General features: G+C 41.4%; 2 protein-coding genes across 3 annotated transcripts in view; both read right to left on the bottom strand.

The window, feature by feature from the left end:
• Positions 1–13796, bottom strand: part of LOC132381144 (chemokine-like protein TAFA-5) — a 366425-nt gene that overhangs the window by 189761 nt on the left and 162868 nt on the right. The window lies entirely within an intron of this gene.
• On the bottom strand, positions 5009–6046 carry LOC132381143 (general transcription factor II-I repeat domain-containing protein 2-like). The gene is made up of 2 exons (XM_059950416.1): positions 5174–6046; positions 5009–5088 (listed from the first exon to the last, which is right to left on the bottom strand). The coding sequence occupies exon 1, from the start codon at positions 5778–5780 to the stop codon at positions 5178–5180; it is 603 nt and encodes a 200-aa protein (XP_059806399.1). The 5' UTR covers positions 5781–6046; the 3' UTR covers positions 5009–5088; positions 5174–5177.

Below are 13796 nucleotides of genomic sequence, written 5' to 3'. Positions count from 1 at the left end.
CCAAAGATTCTCCTTTTAAAAAAAAAACATTTTTACAGCTTCATCAATGTATTTCAAATGAGGAAAATTAAGGAAACTCACAAGGGTGATTAATTTGATTTAGGGCACGGTCAATTTTATGGGCTTGGCTGGCTACCAGCTTAATGGGCTGCATCTTCAGAACTGTCAAGCTATCTGAGTTTGCCAGCCACCTACCCTTGGACCATATTGTTTCTCCTATTGGCACAGGAAATTACAGCCCTTGAATTAGTCCAAATAAATGAAAAATTATCGATTTTGGCACTCAGAAGATAGCAGTGCAATTTGTGTGAACTCCATGCAAATGATTAATAAAAGTTAACCAGAAGAACTGGTCATGGACTTCAGAAAGGGGATGGTGCACATGCTAAAGAGATTAATTTTGTTTGTCACATGGAAGTCAAAGTATTGAAATATGCAGTGAAATGAATCATTTTGCATCAATGGCCAACACAGTCTGAGGATTGTATTGGGGGCAGCCCACAAGCATTGCCAAGTCTCTGGCACCATTATACCATGTCCACCACTTACTAGCCCTAACCATTGGTCTTTATAATGTAGGGGAAGCAGGAGCACCTGCTGGAAACCCACAGGGAGAATGTACAGACAGCGGAAGGAATTAAGCCCTGGAGCTGTAAACTGATACGCTAATGGCCATTGAGAAGGTTGAGAGGGGGATCTCATTGAAACCTTTCAAATGTTGAAAGAACTAGACAGAGTAGGTGTGCGAAGTATGTTTCCCATGATGGGGGAGCCTAGGTCAAGCGGGCACAGCCTCAGGATAGAGGGGCATCCATTTTAAAACAGAGGCAGAGAAATTTCTTTAGCCAGATGGTGGTGAATTTGTGGGATTTGTTACCACAGGCAGCTGTGGAAGCCAGGTTGTTGAGTGTATTTAAGACAGAGATGGATAGGTCCTTGATTGGACATGGTGAGACCGCACCTAGAATATTGTGTGCAGTTTTGGTCCCCTAATCTGAGGAAAGACATTCTTGCCATAGAGGGAGTACAAAGAAGGTTCACCAGATTGATTCCTGGGATGGCAGGACTTTCATATGAAGAAAGACTGGATCGACTAGGCTTATACTTACTGGAATTTAGAAGATTGAGGTGGGATCTTATTGAAACATATAAAATTCTAAAGGGATTGGACAGGCTAGATGCAGGAAGATTGTTTCTGATGTTGGGGAAGTCCAGAACGAGGGGTCACAGTTTAAGTTAAAGGGGAAGCCTTTTAGGACCGAGATGAGGGGAAACTTCTTCACACAGAGAGGGGTGAATCTGTGGAATTCTCTGCCACAGGAAACAGTTGAGGCCGGTTCATTAGCTATATTTAAGAGGATGTTAGATATGGCCCTTGTGGCTAAAGGGATCAGAGGGTAGGGAGAGAAAGCAGGTTCAGGGTTCTGAGTTGGATGATCAGCCATGATCATACTGAATGGCGGTGCAGGCTCGAAGGGCCAAATGGCCTACTCCTGCACCTATTTTCTATGTTTCTATGACATGGCATCAAAAGCTACAGGGAGAAAGCCGGGAAGTGGGGCTGAAGAGGGGAGAGAAGGACCAGTCATGGCTGAACATTGGAGCAGAATCGATGGGTAATATTGCCTAATTCTATTCCTCTGTCTTATGGTCTTATGCTACTGTGCCCCCTATATCAATGGTATTGAGATTGAAAGAGTTGAAAGGCTTCAAGTTCCTAGGCGTGAACATCAGCAATAGCCTGTCTTGGTCAACCATGTTGATGTCACTGCCAAGGAAACACAGTAATACCTCCGCTACATTAGGTTAAAGAAATTCCGCATGTCTCCATTGACTCTTATCAACTGCACCATAGAAAACATGCTGCCTGAATGAATAATGGCTTGATATGGCAACAGTTCTGCATATGGCTGCGAGAAACTGCAGAGTACACCTCAGCACATCCCCACTATAGATACTTCTTGCTGCCTCAGTAAAGGAGCCAGCATAGTCAAAAATACCCCCACTCAGCCATTCTGTCTTCTCCCATCAGGCAAAAATACAAAAGCCCGCAAGCATGTGCCACCATACTCAAGAACAGCTTGTATCCTACTGTTATCAGGCTCTTGAAAGGGCCTCAGTACAGCAAGCTGGACTCTTTTCTTCACAGTCTACCTCGTTATGATCTTGCGCTTTATTGTTTATCTGCACTGTACTTTTTTGGCAGCTTTTACACTTTATTCTGCATTGGTATTGTTTTACTGTGTGTCGAATGGCTGTTGTGATGCATCTAGTGTGGTAGTGTCGTAGGTAGCACTTCCACCACTGGCTAGCAGTCTTGTGAAAAGGACAGCTGAATGCAGAAGTCTCTTCCATCCAGTACATAGCCTCTCCAACAACAAGCCTCACATAGTGCCTCCTTGCTGGTGACACTCAGAAACTGAGTTCCTCTTGGACTCTGGTTGAACTACAGAGAATGTGGAAGATATTTGGCCTCTGAACATGCAGCGTACAGGCCCACTGGTGTTTGGACACGTCCTGGTGCTCATGTACCAGATCCCCAGCTATAGGTAAATAGCCCCACTGTCTTGTGGACAGCCTCAGGAGAGACGAAGGGTTACGGGAGTAATTTCAGACACAAAATCCGGAAGGGATCTCCTAAAGTGGATGGATGTCATTAAACATCCTTCCGGCAGCTCCTGCAGCCACGCTGGTGCCAAACGTATTGCCTCATTTTCCTTTGGACTACACCAGCAAGCCCTAGGTGGGTATCTTGACAACTGAGCATTCCAGGACCTCCATATCTTCTGCCCAGGCTGGTGCCCTGGAGGGGTCACTTCAGTGCTGCTATCCATCGTCTGTCAAGACAGACAGATGCAATCATTTGTTTTACCTTATTCTAGCTCAATGCATTGTATGGTGCTTTGCTCTGTCTGAACAATATGCAAGGCAAGCATTTCACTGTGTCTTGGTACATGTGACAATAATAAAGCCATACCAATAACAGCATGAAACTAGAACCATTTGAAACATATCTATGAATAACTTTGTTTAATGTCCTGAAATGGCAATGGATGCTGAATGACTTGAAATGACCCAGACCAGAATCAAAAAGTATTTTTTTGTCAAGAAACAGTATCATAAGGCCTAGAAACAGCATTAGGCCATTCAGCCAATGAGTCTGCACCACCATTCCATCATGGCTGATTTATTATCCCTCTCACTCCCATTCTCCTGCCTTTTCCCTATATTCTTTATCACCCTGTGGAATCAAGAACCTATCAACCTCTGTTTTAACTACGCTGAATTCTGGCTAAAGAAATTCCTCCTCATCTCTGTTCTAAGTGAATATCCCTCTATTCTGAGGCTGTACTCTGGTCCTAGAATCCTCCACTACAGGAAATATCCTCTCCATATCCAATGTGTCTAGGCCTTTCAATATTCCATAGGTTTCAATGAGATCCCCCATTATTCTTATAACTCTAGCTAGTACAGGCCCAGAGCCATTAAACACTCTCAATATTTTTATCCTTTCAAACCCAGAATCATTCTTGTGAACCTCATTTGGACCCTTTCCTGGCCCAGAATGTCTTTTCTTAGGTAAGAGGCCCAGTACTGCTCACAATAGTCTCAGTGCAGTCTAACCAATGCCTTACAGAGCCTCAGTATTATGTGTTTGTTTTTACATTCCAATCCTCTCAAAACAAAATGCTAAAATTGTGTTTGCTTTCCTTAGCACTAATGCAAAGTACTTAGTAACTTCATCCCACAATTCTTTGTTCCCCCATTACTACCTCTCCAGTGTCATTTTCCATGGTTAGACATCCATTCTCACCTCTCTTTTACTCTTTGCATATCGGACCTTTCGTATTTTCCTTTATATTATTGGTTAGTTTAATGTTACAGGTCATCTTTTCTTTCTTTATGGCTTTTTAGTTGCCTTCTGGTGCTTTTAAAAGATTTCCAATCCTCTAGCTCGGACTAATTTTTGTTATAGTATATGCCTTCTCCTTTGTTTTTATGCTGTCTTTGACTTTCCTTGTCAGCCACGATTGCCTCATACTCCCTTTGGAATACTTCTTCATCTTCAGGATGTATCCTGTGCCTGTTGAATTGCTTCCAGAAACTCCAGCCACTCGAGAAACTTCCGGAAACTCCAGCTGTTCTGCCATAATTCCTGCCTGTGTCTCCTTCCAATCAATTTTAGCCAGCTCCTTTCTCATGCCTCTGTATTTCTCTTTTATACTGATACATTCGACTTCAGCTTCTCCATCTCAAACTGCAGGGTGAATTCTTTCAAATTATGATCACTCTCTCCTTAGGGTTCCTTTATCTTAAACTCTCTAATTAAATCTGGTTAATTGCTTAACACCCAATCCAGAATTACCTTTCCCCTTTTGGGCTCAAACACAAACTGCTCTAAAAAGCCACCTCACAGGCACTTCAAACCATCAGTCTCCCTAGTCCCATCAAAATGCACCCGGTCCATAGTGTTCCAAACGCCTCCCATCCACCTACCTCTACATATTTCTCTTAAATGTTGAAATCAACCCTGTATCCACCATTTGCACTGGCAGTGCCTCAACATCCTCTTAACCATTTCACCTTTCACCATTTCAACATGACCTCTAGTTCTAGTCTCACTCAATCTCAGTGGAAAAACCTTGCTTGCATTTACCCTATTCATACCCTTCAATCTTTTATGTTCTTGGGATTAAAGCCCTAACCCAGGGGTCAGCAACCTTTACCACTGAAAGAGCCACTTGGACCCGTTTCCCACAGAAAAGAAAACACTGGGAGCCGCAAAACCCGTTTGACATTTAAAATGAAATAACACTGCATACAACGTTTTTTTTGCCTTTATGCTATGTATAAACAAACTATAATGTGTTGCATTTATGAAATTGATGAACTCCTGCAGAGAAAACGAAATTACATTTCTGCATGCAACAAAAACATTTTGAACTCCGAAAAAAAGACGTTGGGTTGAAAGTTACTTTTAAGTAAAATATTCAATGTCTATTTGAGTCCTTCTTGTATTTATGAAAAACGCCGAACTTAAATTTTCCGCCAGCAGCAAACCAAAAATAACGTCAGCCAGCTGTCATCCTGAAAAATGAAAGGACTATTTCACTGAACAATGAAAAAATATGAATATAAGTAAAATAATAGGCAATTAAAATATTTATCATACTTGGTTAATGGGATTTCTGCTCCTGGACCTCAGCGCACAGCGTCTGCACATCAGGGCTGTATGATGTCACCTTCATCTTTACACAGGATCGCAAGCTGTCATCTGTGAGGTTTTCAATATCACTCCATTTGTGTTTCTGAGCAAGAACGGCCTTCTGACGGGCAACATCTTCAAGGTCTGCTGTCAAGCGTCTAAACTTGGACACCCATATGTCTTTGTCGGCTATGTCGGCCAGTTCCATCTCAAGATCAGGTTGACTCACACCTGCCAATGCAGTCGTATTCAGTAGGGAAGGATCGATGCTTAAGGGAGTGACCGGGAAGGATAATGTGTTTTTTTCCTCTCTGAACTCACAGAAGCGTTTCCCAAACGATGTTTGCATTGCGATGATTGCAGAATGTAAATACTCCGAAATTATCATGTCGTGACCTTGTTTGAACTCTCTCAAATTGGGGAAGTGAGACAAAGTGCCTTTCTGTAAATCTCTGGCAAGCACTGTCAACTTGCGCTCGAATGCCAAAACATCCTCCAACATGTGCAGGGCTGTACGTCCTTTCCCCTGAAGAGCTGTGTTCAGCGTGTTCAGGTGCGCTGTCATGTCTACCATGAAGTGTAGCTTTTCCAGCCACTCTGGCTGTTCCAGCTCAGGAAAGGTGAGCCCTTTGCTGCCCAGGAAAGTTTTCACTTCTTCCAGACACGCGACAAAGCGTTTCAGCACCTTCCGTCTGGACAGCCAGCGATAAAAACACGTTGTAGCGGTGTCAGTAAACTGCAGTCAAAGATAGCTTTATTCGAACTAAACAGCCTTGCTTTTAAGCCTCCCTCAACCCAGCCCCCATGGACGCAGATGCTGCAAAAGACGCGTACTCACAAACCCCCGTAGGCTATCTCCCTTAGCCGGAATGCTGGCTAATTGTGAGCCGTTTCGGATGTGGCAGGAAATGTGTCGCTACACTTAGGTTGTACAAGATCACCATAATTACATTTCAAAAGCTAACAAACTAACATAAAATACATTTTAATTAAATACTGACCAATTATTTCCCAAAGCCACAGGGAGCCGCAGCACAGAGGTGAAAGAGCCACAAATGGCTCGGGAGCCACAGGTTGCCGACCCCCGCCTTAACCTTTTCAACCTTTCTCTATAGCTCATGTCCTCAAGTCCTGGCAACATACTTAGAATTTTTTTCTGCTCTCTTTCAATCTTATTTACATCTTTCCTGTAAATACTAAAACTACATACAATACTTCAAATTAGGCCTCACCAATGTCTTAAACAATTTCAACATAACATCTGAACTCCTGCACTCAATACATTGATTTATGAAGGCCAATGTGCCATAAACTTTCTTTATGACCTTATCTACCTGTGACACCACTTTCAAGGAATTATGGATCTGTATTCCCAGATCTCTCAGTTGTACCACACTCTTCAGTGCCCTACTGCTCACCATGTAAGACCTGCCCTGGTTGACCTTCCCAAAATGCAATACTTGTCTGCATTAAAGTCTACCATTTTTCAGCCCATTTCAGTAAACTGGTCCAGATTCCATTGCAAGCTTTAATAGTCTTTTCCTGTCCACTACCCCCTAATCTTGGTGCCATCTGCAAACTTGTTGATCCAGTTTACCACATTAGATTGTTGAAATACTGTAGATGACAAACAACAATGGACCCAGCACTAACTCCTGTGGAACACCATTGATCACATGCATCCAGTCAGAGAGGCAACCATCTACAGCTATTCTCTGGCTTCTTCTGTGAAGCCACTGTCTAATCCAATTTACAATGTCATCTTAAATGCTAAATGATTAAACCTTCTTGACCACCCTCCCATGTGGGACCTTGTCAAGGTCCTTGCTAAAGTCCACATAGACAACATCCTCTATGTTGCATTCATTAATTTTCCTGGTAACTGTAGTGTATTTAATATTTCAGTGATACTTGGACAATATTGTAAATATATTATTTGATTAAGTATTCTATGTTTATATAATTTATTACGGGTTGTATATATGAAATACATGAAAGGCATACATCATTATGCCACCACATCATATGTGAGAGCGTCACTACATGAGTATCCCCCAACTCCCTCGTATTTCTTTTGATTAATTACTGGAGTTACAAAACAACAATGGCAATGAGAAAGTGTTGAAACAAACTCTAGAGGACTTACCTACCTTTTGAAGCGCAGCGTGAAGTTCGAGATTTTAAAAAAGCACAGCATTTTTTTCTCTTCAGAAATGGAGAGAGACATTTGAGTTAAAAAAAAAGAAAACAGATAAAATTCACAGGTTCACCAACAGTGAGTACCAGGTGATAATAATGACAAATTTTTAAAGAGTGGAAATGGCTGGCTATACCAGAAAGACAGAGAGAGGATATCTTTGCAAACACTTCTGGAGGGAATCAGTTCAGCAAAATGGACTTAGCTGAGGCCTTCCTGCGGATGGAGATGCAAGAAGAATCCAAAGTGGTTCTCACCATAAACACTCATAAAGGGCTTTATTGCTGCAATATGTTTATTTTTGGAGTAGCATCTGCACCTGCACTCTGATGGAAAGCTATGGACCAGATGTTGCAAAGCTGCGCAGGCACTCAGTGTTACCCGGATGACATCATTGCTACTGGTGAGGATGACAAGGAACATCTCTAAAATTTCAAGCCAGTGTTAAAAAGTTTTGAAGATTATGAGCACGATGCATCAAGTGTGATTTTTTTAAAACCAAGCATCACTTACTGTGGTCACCCCAAGCAGTAGTGGATGCCCCGGGGCCAAAGTAGCAGTAGCAGTCGTTCTTAGGATTTGTCAATTACTACAACAGGTTTACCAAACGTGGCTACTGTGGTCTACCTTTTTAACTCATTACTAAATACTGTGAAGGAATTTCAACGGACAGAGCAGTGTGTGGTGGCTTTTCAAAGGACAAAGGAAATGTCAGCCACTGTACTCACACATTATGATCCACACTGTCCAGTCAAGCTTGACTGTGATGTCCAGTCATGTCACATGTTATGAGCAGTGGAAGTGAACACCACATCGACTTTGCATCTTTTTCCCCTGCTGCTGAAGAGAAAAATTACATCCAGATTGACAGAGAGGTCATGCGTTTGGCTTGGGGTGTAAAATATTTCAACCAGTACCTGTTTGGGAGAGAGTTTACCCTCATTGCTGATCATCAACCACTGGTGTCCATTTTCAATCCACAGATGGATGTAACAACAGTAGCAGCACAAATGCAAAGATGGGTTGTGCTTTATGTAGGACACAATTAGGAGATTGATTTTAGAGGATGATTAATCATGGAAATGCTGATGGATTGCCCTGTTTACCCTTGGAAAAGGAAATGCTTGAAAAATTTACAACAGCGGATGTATTGATGTATTCTTGATGTACCCTTGATGTATTCTCACGAATGCAAATTGAAAGTCTTTTTATTATGCCTTAGGTGATGCACAGAGAAACCCGAACATACCCCACACTATCTCAGATCTACAGTACAACCCAAAATGACTGGAATGTGCAGCAGTAATCCCAGTTCTCCCTTTTTTACCAGCACCAGGATGAGATTGTCCTTAATGGGGGTTGCCTTAAATGTGGATTGAGAGTTGCTGTACCATCCAAGCTGAGAGCTAAAGTGCTGGAGGAGCTACATGCAGTCCATCTAGGCATGGTAAAAATGAAAGAGTTGCCTCAAAGATATGCCTGGTGGCCCAGGATAGATCAGCAGATCGATCAGCTTGCCACGCACTGTTCGGGATGCCAACAACTCCAGAAGAAAGATGTCCAGGGCTGTTAGAACCACTTCCTGCAACCCAGAGTCAACTCTTACAACCACCAAGGAGGAGGTCCCAGAACCTGAGATAGTTTCACAGTCACAAATCTGCTAAGCAGGGTGACCCCTTTGTCAGGCAAGGCATTAAACCACAAGAGTAGGACACCTTCCACAGGCCTGAATATATACAGACATACATAAATACACACACACACATATATATTTTGGTGTATTTAATATTACAGTATTATTTAAATAATATTATAAATATACTGTTGATGAAGCATTCTTTGTTTATAATTTATTATGAGTTATATTTAAGATGTGAAATGCATACATCTTTACAGTACCACTTCATTTGTGAGCACCTCAGAAAGAAAAGAAAACTAATTTCACGAGTCTCCCCAGCTTCCATGTTTTCTTTTGATTCATTCCTGGAGTTACAAGACATAATAGTAATGTCTTGAAAAATTCTACAAGACTGGTTAGACACAACTTATCATGCACACAGCCAAATTTAATTATCCTTTCCCATAATTACCTTGTAACTAAAGGCATTATGATCACCAGATGCAAAGTGTTCCCTTACACAAACTTCTGTTACTTGCCCTGTCTCATTTCCTAATAGGAGATCTAGTATCACATCCTCTCTCGTTGGGACTACTAAGTACTGATTGAGGGAACAAGCTGGTCATCAAGCTGCAGTTCCAATTCTTTAACACCATTTCTAAGGAGCTGCAGCTTGATGCATTTCATGCAAGTATAGTGATCAAGGAAACTGGAGGTCTCCTAAAATTCCCTCACCTCACACTAAGAACATACCAATAATCCTGGGCCAATTCTTACCACACTAGCTTAATAGCAGACAGAGAGAAAAAAAACTAACTTCGAACCTCTGGCCTGTGAGCCAAAGCCTGACCATTCTAACATTGTCCACACTAACAATGGCTGCTCTTATGATACCTGTTCCACTTACACGTTCCTTCCTGTTATTGACCTTTGCCAAGTACCAAATAGATTGTTACAATTGCAGTCCACCAAAATATCAAAAGATATGGAACAAAAACACAAAACTAGCACAAAACAGTTGATTTAGTGAAATGTCAGAGCGGGCTGAAAGTACTGATCGACAACTCCTGTCATCTACAAATAATTTTGATTCTCTGTTGTGATTAAAGCATAGCAGAAAGATGTTGAAAGTTAAGGCATGCTCAAAGCATTTTTCCTACTTTAAATGATAATGGACATTGACATTTTATTACCACAAAGTAATTTCTAATCTACTCTGAAAGCAATAACCTTCCTTTTTAAGTTATTCTTCCAACTGAGACACAGAACCATCAGACATGCTCAGCAGGACACAAATCATTATAACAATAGTGACCTTTCCTCTTTATTGATCAAAGACACTGAAACAATCCCTTAAATATAGCTGTGTTGTGTAGGAGTTGTTTACTAAGTGGACCTCAGTTACAACTTTTTTTTCAGGCAGAGCGAAGTCTGAGGAAATATTTATTAATGTTGCAACTGATTATGTAGTTTCACAGGATTAAGCAGAATTAGATTACACTTTGGCTGACTTGCAGTTGTAGATCTGAACAGAACAAACTCTCAGTAGGAGAGTTTCCAAATCATCTTCTGAGCCGCATGTGTAGAATTCAACTGGCTGGATTCTTTCAACCCAAGAAGTTCAATATCCACATTTCTCGTCTTGAAATCTAAGGAATCATCTTACTGTAGCACTCTTTCTGAACGAAACTTAATAAATAAAAGGGTGGGCCAGACCTTGCTGAAGGATGTACATCATATTCTGTACTTGTTACCAAATCACAAATTAAAATCTTTATTTTTCCTGTCCCCAGTGATTGAGAACTTGTGCTCTGAATGCATCCTGATTGTATATTGCTAATACTTGTTGAGCTGGCGTACATCACAAGCATACACTTTGAAGTGTACGCTGAGAGTATGATCATGGTCTTTGGTTGCTGTAGCCATCAATTTCAAGGTTCGACATGTTGTGCATTCAGAGATGCCCTTCTGCACACCATTGTTGTAACACGTGGCTATTTGAGTTACTTTCTGTCAGTTTCAATCAGTTCGGAAATTCTGCTCTGACCACTCCCGTTAACAAAGTGCTTTTATCCACAGAACTACCACTCATTGGATGTTGTTTTGCACTATTCTTTGTAAACAATGAAGACTGTTGTGTGTGAACATCCCAGGAGAACATGGTCAAAGTCACTTATTTGTGCTATAAACATGGCACAAATATCACATTATTTGTCCCATTCTGATGTTTGGTCTGGAGAACAACTAAACCTCTTATTGAAATTAATTAATTTAAATCTTACATTCATCCTACAGTGTGAGAGAGTTAAAAATCTTTGCATTATGATTCCATTGCAACGTACAGACATGTGGATTTATAAGTCTAAGAGCTTGGAGAAAGAAACTGACCTGTAGCCTGTTGGTCCTGGCTTTAATGCTCTGGTACCATTTGCCAGACAGAAGCAGCTGAAACAGTTTATGGTTGGGGTGACTGGTGTCCCCATTGAACTTCCAGGCCTTCTTTCCACACCTGCATCTGTAAATGTCCTCAGTGGAGGGAAGTTCCTGTCCACAGATGTGCTGGTCTGTCCGTCACTCTCTGCAGTGCCCAGCGATCAAAGTTGGTGCATTTCCAGTACCAGGCGGTGACATGACCAATCAGGATGCTCTCAGTGATGCCCCCTGTAGAAGGTCTTGAGGATTTGGGGCTCATGGCAAACTTCTTCAGTCGCCTGAGGTGGTAGAAATGCGGTCGTGTTTTTTTTTTGCCACACAGCTGGTGTGCACAGTCCAGGTGAGATCTTCGATGACGTATATACCAAGGCACTTGAAGCTACTCACCCTCTCAACTGAGCTTGTCTCCAATCCCCCATAATCCACAATCAGCTCTTGTATTTTTGGATATTGAGGGAGAGGTTGTTATCTTGGCACCACTGTGTCAGGGTGTCAACCTCTTGATCATGTCTGCATGCTTTTATGCATTGAGTTGCTGCCACATGATTGGATGATTAGATATTTGCAATAACAAGCAGGTGTACAGGTGTACCTAACAAAATGGCCACTGAGTGCATATATCATGAGTAGTACAGATCCTTCCTTTGCTGTGATTTAAAATATTTTTGACAGCGAGCTAAGTCACACTCCCTGGCAGGCAGAATGCAATCATTGAGAGATAACATGGGACTAAAACATTCAAACATTAGCTTCTCAGTACATCAAGTGCCAAATGAATCAAAATGTTTTTTTGTCCAAAACATATTGATTCAATTGGCAACAATGAAGAGCAGCAGTCCAAAGGGTCCAAGATTTCAATCTTTAGAACTGATTTGAGGAAAGTGCATTTTATAGCGGGTTTAGAAGAGTTAAAATTAGGTGCTACTCCTCAGGAATGAAAAATTATTAAACAAACCATTTAAATTATAAGATTAGGGAGTCAATCATTCTGTGGACATGCAACATAAAAGGAATTCTGTGTCATCTGACCTTTCCTAGACAATTACTGAGGATAGATATGCTACATGATTTGGCAGGATCTTTGTGAAAGTAGTTCCCTGTGGTCGAGTCCCTGGTAATTCATGTGGACTATGCCTCTATCCCTTTCATTGCTAGGAGATGTAGGAGGATAACGTTCATCTGTGACTTCCCTTTGGCCACCTTCCTTCTCCAGCTTTGACTGTTGCATCCAGCTATGATGTGCAGCACGCTTTACATAGAAAGAGAAATCAGGATAGCGCATTGCAGGAACAGGTTCTTCAACTCTTCATGTTTGTCCAGTCTAAATTAACTACATCTGCATAAAACAATCGCTGTAGAAAAGCAGCATCTATCAAAGCTCCTCACCACACAGGTCATGCTCTTTTCTCCCTGCTGCCATCACGTAGAAGGCACAGGTACCTCAGAACTTGCATTAACGAGTTCAAGAACATTTATTACTCCTCAACCATCAGGCTCTTGAACAAACATGGATAGCTACACTCATTTAAGAACTCTGTCTTGTTATTTCATGCTTGTTACTTATTTCTATTTATTTATTATCTGCATTTGCACAGTTTGTTTACAGTTTACAGTTCCTGCTTACAGTTACTGTTCTATAGATTTGCGAAGTATGCCCGTTGAAAAAGAACCTCAGGGTTGGATGTGGTGACCTGTATGTACTCTGATAATAAATTTTACTTTGAACTTTGCCAAACATGGTCCACAACATCTATGCCCTGCTTGTTCATGACTCTGAAACGTCACTATCAAAGCTGCTTCAAGTTTCCAAAAGGCTGTCCTGGTCCAAGAAGGCTCAGCCATTCTTGGACTTACTCAGAATGCTGAAGAAATTTGGTATGTTCCCTTTCACCTTCATTGAGTTTCATATATAGATCTGGATTAATCACAATTTTATATGGTAGCTGCTCTGCCCAAGACCACAAGAAATCCAGGAGAGTTGTGGGTACAGTTCTGACGAATACAAACAGTCTAGGCTTCCCTCCACAAGTTCCACCTACACATCTTGCTGTGTGAAAAGTAGTTAGCAAAATCAAAGACCACGCCCACCCCAGACTGCTTTCCATCAGGCAGAAGATACAAAAGCTTGAAAGCACACATGCCCAGGCTCATGGACAGCTTCCATCTCATCGAACAGAATCGGGTATGACATTTGTTGCTTTGTAGCAGCAGTGTTGTGCAATACACAAATAACACTATAATTACAATCAGAAATATGCATTTAAAAGAAATTAGAGGGTAAAAGGAGAGCAAAAATAGTGAGGTAGTCTTCAAGGGTTGGTTCAATGTCCATTTAGAAATAT

Source organism: Hypanus sabinus, chromosome 25 (genome assembly GCF_030144855.1).
Source record: "Hypanus sabinus isolate sHypSab1 chromosome 25, sHypSab1.hap1, whole genome shotgun sequence".
In the NCBI taxonomy this organism is placed as follows: domain Eukaryota; kingdom Metazoa; phylum Chordata; class Chondrichthyes; order Myliobatiformes; family Dasyatidae; genus Hypanus; species Hypanus sabinus.
This window is presented reverse-complemented; position numbering and strand designations above follow the sequence as displayed.